This window comes from Silurus meridionalis, chromosome 23 (genome assembly GCF_014805685.1).
Source record: "Silurus meridionalis isolate SWU-2019-XX chromosome 23, ASM1480568v1, whole genome shotgun sequence".
Classification (NCBI taxonomy): Eukaryota; Metazoa; Chordata; class Actinopteri; order Siluriformes; family Siluridae; genus Silurus; species Silurus meridionalis.
In genome coordinates this window covers 24,955,333-24,966,406 of record NC_060906.1, presented here as the reverse complement: position 1 = coordinate 24,966,406, position 11,074 = coordinate 24,955,333, and the positions used below count along the sequence as shown (strand labels likewise).

The 11,074-nt window shown below is 41.7% G+C and overlaps 1 gene segment (V, D, J or C); it reads left to right on the top strand.

Moving 5' to 3' along the window:
• Positions 1 to 1,858: 1,858 nt before the first annotated feature.
• LOC124376637 lies at positions 1,859 to 3,479 on the top strand. The segment is given in 5 exon segments: positions 1,859 to 2,027; positions 2,127 to 2,468; positions 2,626 to 2,712; positions 3,024 to 3,061; positions 3,234 to 3,479. Coding segments are annotated over 5 exon segments (639 nt in total).
• The last annotated feature ends 7,595 nt before the right edge of the window (positions 3,480 to 11,074 follow it).

Below are 11,074 nucleotides of genomic sequence, written 5' to 3'. Positions count from 1 at the left end.
TTGCAATTCGTCAATTTATTTCTATTGCACGTTTCACAAAAGACTTTGTCTTAAAGCAGCTTTACAGAATTTAACAGTGAAGGTGAGCGATGTGTATTTATCCCTGATGAGCATCATGGTGACTGTGGTGAAGGAAAAACTCCCTTAGATGTTATGAGGAAGAAACCTTGAGAGGAACCAGCCTAAAAGGGGAACCCATCCTCACTTGGGTGAAACACTACAGAACACTGGAGAGTGAGAACTAACATGAGCACTGGAGTGTGTGATTATGAGTGATGTTCTTTCTACAGTCTTTTACAGTCATTTGTGGTTATAAAACTAGGAGCTACTGAGCAACTCATAAAATAACTCAACATTTGTGATCATCAGATCCAACACCAGCTTCTCCATGCCAGAGCCTTTAAACACTCAAGGAGGTCCAGTGTCCAAACTCTACATGAAGTGGGATCCAAATGGCAGTGGTACGTCTCTAGATGGTTTGGGATGTTTGTGGGCATCTACTTCTTTAATGGTCCACAATCTTCATGAGGTGGGACATGACTGGAGCTGGAGCAACCTCAGGATGGGTAGAGAAAGACTTTGTTCCATTTGTTAAATAATAAAAAAATAATCACAGTTTACTACTCCATACTGATCACCATTCTTTAAGATTCCTGTGTCAACAGGCCACGTCTCAACTTATGATACTTTCAAGTTAAGATGTGGTAACTGGTCAAACAAAGTCCGATCCATGGAGGCCCCTTTTCTCACAACTTACAGGACTTACAGATGTGCTGCTAACGTCTCGGTGTCAGATACCACAGCACACCTTCAGAGGTCTAATGGAGAGCCAGAGCTGTTTTGGCAGCAAAAGAGGAACAAAACAATATTAGAGAGGAAGTCATAATGTTATACCTGATCAGTGTATAGCTGCACAGCTGCATAGCAGTCAGAGAGCCAATGTTGAGACCAGAAAATACAGATTCGCTTCAGTGACCAAAAAGACACCAGGAGCTTGAGACGAGGCATCCAGCACATCACTGACTTCCCCAACACACCCAACACTACTTCAGCAGAAAGTACTCTGGGTTGATGCAGCTGGAGATCCTTGTTAAAGGTCATCCCCATGAAGCTGCAGAACCAGACAGTGTAGCAGGGAGGGTACTCAGGGCATGCTGACCAACTGACACGTCCTCACTGTCCTCATCTTTAACATGTCCCTGAGCCAACCAATCGTACTTCAGTGTTTCAAAACCACCACCATCATTACACTTCCTGATAAATCTCCAGTATCATCACTCAATGCTACTGCCCTGTAGCACTCACATCCATCATGATGAAGAGCTTTGAGAAGCTGGTCAAAGAGCATATAAACTCCAGAATCCCAGGTGACATCTGAAAGCAAATTCATCCAAATGTTTCAAATTGTAGTGTGTCCAGATCTTTTACATTCAACCCTTAACACAGGTTCTCCCAGTGCTCCATCACCTCCTGGGAGTGTGGATGAACATTTAGTCTGCTCCTTCAGCAGCAAAGCTTCAGATCCATGTGGAAAATTAATGATCCATGAACTATTCCATTTCTTTCCATCACTAAGAATGTAAGTATTTGGTCCATTTTGCTAATGAACAGACATATGAGAAGTGACCTTTGACCTGCTGTTGGGTGCACAATCAGTCTACTGTAAATGTTTCTAGTGTCTCGTTTTTTTAAATAATACTGTTGAGATTTTCTCCAAAGTGTCTGATGGTTACCATAAAACCCTGTATACAGGCTCAGATGATTGATAGACTCCAGTAGATCACATCTGTAAAGTCATGTGACTCATCAGAGCAGTAGAAGAGACAAGAATTCACTGTGAGCTTCCCATTATAGCTAATGAACCAATCAGATCAGTCCACAGCTTCAAATCATCCAATCAGGTGTGAGTGAGAGCTGCTTTTCTACTGAACACACAAGTTGATTTCCTCACTATCACTGTGTCTGAACAGGAACGATGATCTCACTCTTTGTGGCGCTTTACTCTCTGCTTTGTCTCTGCACAGCTGGTGAGAACATTTTCAAATCTTTCATTTCAAATAGTAATATTACATATTTACCTCATTTACTGACATCATTAACCATTAAATATCACACACTTTTTACAGTAAAAACATCTGACATCAAGGAGCTTCACGTGAGAACAGTAAAGAGTGGAGAAGATGTAACTATAGCGTGTGATCTCAGTCTGATCACAGACAAAAGTAAAGTAGTCTGGTACAGACAGAGTTTTGGAAAAGTGCCTCAGTTTTTTGCAAAACGTTACGGGACAAATAGTTACACATTTACTGATGGATTTAATGATAATCGCTTAAATTTTACTGTAAATGAGCATCAGTTTGATCTCAACATTACGAACCTGAGAGAAGATGATGGAGGAGAATATTTCTGTGGAGAAATGGAGGGAACTACAATAAAGTTCACATCTGGAGCACGTCTGCAATTTGAAGGTAAACAGTTTGACTCTGATAAGCTGCTAATTCCAGATCAACACTTTAACCAGTATTATGTGTACATATGCAGTAAATGTTGAGGATTTCACTTTATTCATATTTACTATCATTTCTGTTCATCTGCTGCTTTTCTAATTGATTTATAAAGATAAAGAGATGAAACTCTGTCCTTCACCTGGACCAGAAATCAAGACCACAGGTTCTGTTACACACCAGGATTCACACAGCAGTGATGAAAACCGTAAGAGTACGTTTTGTTCAAATAATCTTCTTTCATTTTCAATAACACAATTTTCATTAGTGAATTTTCCCTGTTAATATTAATATTAGATCATTTATTAAGTTTTACATTTTTTATCATTTCAGCTGAAAAGCATTGGATTCTTTATGCCTTAACAACCTTCAGTATAATATCTGTTATTGTAATCATGGTTCTGGTTGGAGTTTTTTTTTAAATCATAGAAAATGTTTGTATAATTATTATTATACATTTTTCCAAAAATGTGAATTTTTTTCTACATTTAAAATTTCCTTTTCTATATTATTGTTCAGGTGCTTCATCACGAAAGCCTGAAATCAGCAGCAATCAGGTAATCCAGTCTTCTATTCACTGTGATTCTATTCTGATAAAGAAATCCACATCTGACCTACAATCCACAATGTACAGAGAATTTTACTAAACCATTTACTAAATATCAATGGACTCATTCTTTTTAGTCTTTAATCCACTCTGGTGTATAAACACCTCTTGTTCTTTATCAGGCTGATGATGAAGATGTCTTGAACTATGCAGCTGTGAGTTTTGCTAAGAAACCTTCATCCTCCAGAACATCCAGAGACCAGAGACATGAAGACGTTTATGCACAAGTTCAAATCAAATAGATCCAAAGAAATGAGTTCAGACTTGAAAATCAATAGAAATTGAATTATTCCCCAGTTTGTAGACAAACGTGTCATATTTTAATCAGAAATCATTTTTATTGCTGTAATTTATCATAATTTCCAAACCTGTTTAATGTAATAATTTCCCTTTACATGATTTATTTTATTTGGGTAAAACAACCTGCTGTTTTTGTTTCTTTCTGAAAGATTTATATTCGGTTGTTTTCCTGAAAATTTTATCTTGAAACAATGTACATGATTTCTAGATTATAAAAATGTATGTTTTGTTAAATCCTTCTTGGTATGTATTTTGTTAGGGAGTTTTATAAAGATGCTAAATTACCTGAAACATCTGTAAACATCATCCATTTTCTACTTCTCCAGAAATACTAAGGGCCTTTAAGTGCTTCAGGACTAAATTTAGAGAAAAAGCATTTGTTGGTCACATGTAGTTTAGCAGTGCTGGGGTTTGAACCCCTGACCTTCTGATCAGTAACCCAGAGCCTTAATTGTTGACCATCCCTGCTAAAAAGACAAGTGGACACTGAGTCACTGATGAGATTAAATTACTTAGAAAGCAGAATCAGGCTTAAAGTTGAAAAACAGGGACCAGATCATGTGACCAACATACAGGATAAACTAGACTTGGGTAGAGATCAGAAATATCAAATACTGTATCAAGACTTGAAATCCAGTTTATTTATGCCTGAGATTTTCATCATAAAGTCTTTTGAACTGTTTAAGAGACATGAAAATAATCATTGTGAGCTGCTGGTTAAAACACTAAGTCACAGAAACTCAGACACCACAGTGCTGTTTCTGTTGTAGTGATGCTCTTTGCTGTTAAAAGGAGCAAACAGCACTGTAGTGCATGTGTAGTGGATATACAGATTCAATTATGAGGGGACTTTTATTTTTATATGGCTGCCACCATTTTGTTTTGCTCCGACGTGTGCGCGATGAATGAAGAAGAAGGAAAAAGGGAGAAGAGCAGTGGTGAGCTTATGAAGAAGGTGCAGTTTATTTTGAACTTCTTAATCAGAATAGGAAGTGAGTTCAGACTGATGACATGCTTCAAAGCTTCCTGACGTGCTTGTAAGTCTCCGTTCCTCTTAACGAGCCTGTTAATATTAGCAACGTAGCAAGTTTTTCGTCGTGCTCGTGAATGAGGCTGGACAACAGGCCTGTTAAAGTCATTCGAGTTATTCAGTGTGGAAGTTGACTACCACCATGTTTTTGGGTTGTTTTATAATTTACATCCAGATTGTTGTTTAAACGAACTCAAAGCGTAGTGGATGCTGTTGCGGGACTATTGGCTGATTCGTTGGATGGCATCGTGTGTTCATTGTTTCCTCCAATTGATCACCGTTGGACAGGATTGTGGCCTCGTCGGGTCGTGCTGTGTCTTTCAGGATCACGAGGGCAATCATTGGGGATCAAAGAGTTAAGGGAACAGTACCCTGCCTATCCGGACACCTTTCAGCGCTCCGTCCAGGACCCAAGGGTGGTGATGTACAATCATTTTTTTTTTCTTGAATGTTGATAAGCAAGTTACCTTTTCTTTTCAACAAGTATCACAACAGAACTGTGCTTTAAAGAAACTGTTGTTCGAGAAACTGACGTGAGTTTCCCACAAAAAGACTCCTATATTTTTGTTGCCAGTCTGTGGAGATTTTGACTCGTGAATGGACAGAGTATAATTTTCCCTGGATTTTTGAAGTGAACTGATTTGATTCAAACTAATTGTGAATGTAAAATTTTCAGTGTGGCAAAAAACACGGTTGTTTAAGGTTTAACTGAAACAGTCACATTGTTTTTATTTTCTTTATGGTTTTATATATTGTTTTTATTTAGAGCCGTTTCATAAGACTAATGTTTTTTATTGAAATAAATATTTTTGTTTAGTTAAATTGAACGTTTGTAAGTGAACCTGTGTTTTTTATACTAAGGAGTGGGCCGTCTCATTTATCCTGTTAGATCTGGGAGGGTGGTTTTTCCTCAGTGTTCTCCACACTCACGCACACTTCAGGCTACCACCGTGAATAAGAAAGATCCTGAAGCCCACCTCACATTATCTGTGGTCCCACATGACAACACGATAGACACCAACATATAACCACTCGTTATACTGAGACCTAAAGCATTGGGTGGGAGGACTAGGATCAGGTTGCCCACTCAGTCTCCCTTAGTCAAAGGCTTGTTATCTGCCCCACAAGGCGGTGCCATATTCCCCTCTGCCACACATGGACATGTGGGAGGCCCGATAAGGGTACACTGTACTGAAATTGTGGACAGTCAACACTTAGAACTTTATATTGTCTGAGAACCCACTTTGGCCCCATAGTGTGGGGTTCACATGTGCTACACATTTCCTGACACTAACAGGCCCACAGTGGGTTGTCTGCAGTGGCCCCACATGGACCCATGCAATAACGACAAGGAAACATGCAATAAATGGCTACAAGAAGTTTAATGTAGAAATATTGAGAGTTCAGGTCAAGTGTGAAAATGTTTTTAACACATTTGTAGAAGTGTAAGTGGCTGCAGCAGCTCTCTCTCTCTCTCTCTCTCTCTCTCTCTCACACACACACACACAAGTTTCAGTTTAATAAAAACAGCACTGTGGTTTCTGAGACTCCGTGTTAAAGGCAACATCTCACACTAAATTATATTAGGACACATCAACAGTCCAAAAGTCTTTGTTGGAATCTCAGTCTAAAATTAAACAGAGCTGCAGTTCATTAATAAAAATATCTTTAATATATTATGTAGAATGTTGATGCAGTATTTATGCAAACTGTGTTAGAGACTGTGTTCTAACTGTGTGAGGTCTGAATCCACCCTAAAGGACAAAACAACAGAGAAAGAAATGACATTTAAAGTATCCTTTTAATAAATATGAATCATTTAATGACTAAAATTTATAAAATAAGTCCAAATGTATTCATGCAGAACATTTAGACAAAGTGCTGCTGCAGTCTATGAGTCCAGCAGTTTGATGTGGTAAAACCCTTAATGGCCTCACGCTGGTGTTTGGTTTGAGACGTGTGTCTTAAAGTTTCCATCTCACACCACAGAGTGTATTTCAGGGTTAATGAAAACACAGTGTGGTTTAAAGTGAGAGAGAAAAACTAAAGAGTTTAATTCTTTCTTCATCAGGGTTGTAAGTGATGTTAAACTTTTATAAATCTACTGATTAGAACATTTTTAGTTAAAGGTGCAGTTACTGAAGTGTGTTTAATGCTGTGAAACTTAGAAACACAACTGTGTAACCACATTAGTGAATAAATTATTTTATCCACTGTCAAACTTTTACCCAATCAACACGAGTTTAAAGTGAGAAAATTCAGCTAAACTTGGAAAACATATTTCTACCAACAGCTGTTATGTTGTAAAAGGTCCCACTGCAATTCCTACTCCACCCCACTGGAGTGAACCATCACCTGAACACTGACCACTTCCAGGTCAAGGGACATGAACTGTGTGCAGCACAATTCCAAATTTAGTTTTTGTGTCTGCAATCTACTTTTTGTATTGTGATTTTACTTGTGAGCCTCACTGATTGTTTTATTGTGCATCGTTCCTTCTTGCCTGCTACAATGACTTCCCGTTGGAATACGATTCTCGATACTTCACCAATCGAGAATCCGCTGGACATATCAGGGTGAGATGCTTACAGCCTATGTGGAACAGGCCAATACTCATCCCTTTGCTAATGCTCATCTTTAACAAAACTTCTGAGCTCCACAACAGCTGTCATGGACATGAACAGGACTTGCTACGGACTGAGATGGCATGCAAATACCAAGACCATCCCATTGTCCCAATCCATCACAGTAATCATCCCACTCGACAACCTCATCCGGAACCAAGACCCCACGCTCCGGCTACGCCCCTTCTGAACCACAATGAGCCTCGATCACCGATCACTCCAGCATGCCAGAACCCATGCAACTGGGATAGACATGTATGTCATTGAAAGAGCAACATCAATTTCTCTGCTTCCAGTCAAGTTTTTTTACTGTAGTCAGGCTGGTCATCACTACACCATAAGACGATGGAGGACTGAGACCCTGCATAGACATAGATCACTGTCCGATATCCTTAACCACTCCCTCTGGTACCATCCAGCCTCAAACAAATCCAGGAGGCAGATCACTTTACGAGTTCAGACCTCCATAGTGCCTATAACATAATCCAGTTCAAGAAATATTCCATATAACTTGTACCATATGGACTAACAAACATCCGGCGGTGTTTCAATAATTTATGAACAAGATTTTACAGGACTTTTTTAACTCTTTGTGCACAATGTGCACATTGATGACAATTTAATATGTTCCAGGACCTAAAAGATTCTTGTTAACACATAAATGGCATTGCTGATGTCTACCTCGATGTGGAGCTCTCCAGTTATAGTTTTTGTTAGTTTGTCTTGTCTTTTGTCTTTCATATACAGTCACTTTTACCAGGGATAAACTGCTGAACATTCGGCAGAACACACCACACAATCTTTTACCGTTTTTTTTCTTTCTGTTTTGCTTGACATTGTAGTTGGCGGAGCAGCGATGTTTTTTAAACACTTTAAGACATGTAAGTGTGGAAAGCTGGTCAGGCTCCGAAAGCGCGGCTTTAGAGCTGTGCTTCCTAGTATCCATCTGGTGAATCTCCGCTCTCTACCCAACAAAATGGACGTACTCCATGTACTCTCACTGAAACTTGGCTGAATTAAGCGATTTTGGACAGCGTGTTACAAACGCCGAGCTTCCAGCTATTCAGAGCGGACCTCGACACTGAATCGTCGGGAAAACCGCAACGTGGTGTGACATGCATCTACATAATTAAAAGTGGTGTACAGATGTAACAGCTATGAAGAAGTTTTGTTGTCCTGTTCTAGAAGCGCAACTGTATCAACTGTAAGCCGTTCTACTTGTTTTCCTCTTTCGTTCTGTCAGTGTTTATATTTCTCTGCAAGCTTGTGTGTATGCTGATATTCGGATAGCAGACACTGAGCATCAACACCCTGACTCTGCTGTAATAATTTTTGGGGCCTTTAATAAAGCAAACCTCACAAAGGAACTTCCAAAATTCAAACGGCATATTACATGTTCTACCAGAAACAGAAACATTATAGACCACTGCCTGGTTCATCTTCTTCCCTACATACAGGCAAAAACTTTAATCTGCTAATCTTGAAGGAAAGACTGTAAAAATATGGACCAATGAAACAGAGCAGACATTACAAGCTTGTTTTTAGTGCACTGATTGAAGTGCTTTTGAAGCTGCTGCCTCTGATCTGGATGATCTCACAGATGGGGAATGGGGACAGAATCTTGTACAATCAGGCCAGGAACGCTCTGACAAATGTGATTAGAAACAAAAAGCTGGAAAATCAGTTGTCAGCCAGTGACCCTGCTTCAGTGTGGAAAGGCCTGAGAGACATCACAAGCTACAAGACACCATACCCCAGCTCTGTATGGAATCAACAACTGGTAGATGACCTGACTGACTTTTACTCTAGATTTGAAAATCTCACAACACTCCCACCCACCCAACCATCTCACCAATGGACAAAAAGAAGGAAAGCTCCACGCCCAGGCAGAGTTTCAACAGCAAGACTTAGAACCTGTGCAGACCAGCTGCTACCATCTTTTTACAGCTCTTTAACAGATCACTGGACCTGTGTGAAGTGCCTACCTGCTTTAAACATTCCACCATCATCCCTATTCAAAGCAACCAAAGATCACTGGACTTAATGACTACAGACCTATTGCCCTAACATCTGTGGTCATTTGAGAGACTGGTGTTGGCTTATTTGAAGGACATCACTGGCCCCTTGCTGGACCCCTGCAAATTGCTTATTGAGCAAACAGGTCTGTGGATGATGCGGTGAACATAGGACTGCACTTCATCCTGCAACATATGGACAAACTGGGGAATTTAGTTTAACCTTCCAATACAATCATACCAACACTTCTCCAGACCAAACTAACCCAGCTCTCTGTTTCGAGCTCCACCTGTCATTGGATCACCAGCTTTCTGATAGATAGCCAAGAGCTCGTGAGACTGGAGAAATTAATGTCAAACAGCCGTACTACGTACTATTAGCGCTGGTGCCCCCAGGGATGTGTTCTGTCCTCACTGCTCTTCTCCCTGTACACCAACGACTGCATCTCTACAGACCCTATTTTAAGTTCCTAAAGTTTGCAGATGAGACTGCAGACATCAGCCTCATAAATGATGGTTTGCATACTAAAGCGAGGTGTCTGGTGCAGTCAAAACAACCTGGAGCATAACATGCTCTTAACAGTGGAGATGATTGTGGATTTCAGGAGAAACCCCCCTGCACTCCCTTACTCACCATCATGAACAGCTCTGTGGCAGTGGTGCGATTAAGGTTCAGGTTCCACCATCTCTCAGGGCCTAAAGTGGGACAATCACAACGACTCCATTGTTAAAAAGCCCATCAGATAATGTTCTTCCTTCACCAGCTAAGGAAGTTTAACCTGCCACAGGAGCTGCTCAAACTCAGCCATCGTCGTGTCTGTAACCCTAGTCCCCTGAGGGAACATAACACTGCGTTGCAACGCTTTAGGAACCACTCGCATTGTCCATGCTCTGAACCACATGTGAAATCTGTCCAATAGGCAAGTCGTAACGTCATCGGCGGGCCCTGGGAACCGCGGAGGAAACGTGTCACCAGAGAGTGCCTACCCAGCGACTACTGCGCAGACGGGGTTCTATAAGTCGCATTAGCGGATATGTAAACTTTCAGGTTTGAAGGAGTCAACCCCATGGCAAACTGTTCCTGCAAGAACTCCAGAACTGAACCAATCAGCCAGTTAACTGGGTCTAACTGGTGGTGCTTACACCACATAGTGAACAGATGCGGCATATGACCTCCACGTAAGGGGAGCTCTGGGATGGAGGATGGTCTCTACTACCTCAGCAGAGAGACCGGCTGCTACAAACTGCGACTCCTCAGGGGCCCCAGCCATAGCCTCCACAACTCTGGGCAGGGGTGTGAGAGGGGATCCCTCCTGAGACACAAGGTCTGCGAACCATGGTCTGCCCAGCCAACACGGTGCTACCATGAGAAGATGGGCTCCTTCCGGCAAACTCTTTCCAGAACTCCTGAGTGCAGCACGTTTGGGGGGGAAGGCATACAGACGCTGCCTCGACCCCTTCTGCACCATGGCATCCAGCCCTGATGGGGCTGGGTGAGAGAGAGAAAACCAGAGGAGACAGTGCAAAGTCTACTGAGTCACAAACAGATCCACCTGGGCTCTGTAAAACCTCCGCTATACCTCTGCTTCACCGCCTCGGGGTGGATTCTCCATTCCCCAGCCCTCGGCCCTTGCCTCAAAAGGGCGTCTGCTCTCCCCCTTGGTGAAGCGGCCATTAATGGCCGTTTCCCACCGCGTGAGGGATGCATCCATCGTTAGCTTTATGCGATGACAAGGAGTTCCCGAAATGGGGCCCTGGGACAGGAACGGCGGTTCTCTCCACACATCCAATGCTCGAAGGGCTCAAAGGAGACCCTGATGGTACGGTGTAAATTGACCTCCTGGGAAAACCCTTCATCCTGGAGCCACCACTGGAGGGATCCCATATGGAGGAGGCGAAATGGAATCTCATTAGACGCTGCTGCCATCAGACTCAGCAGCCTCTGGAACTGCTTCACAGTGAGTGACTGGCCTTTCCTTACTCTCCTGACTGCA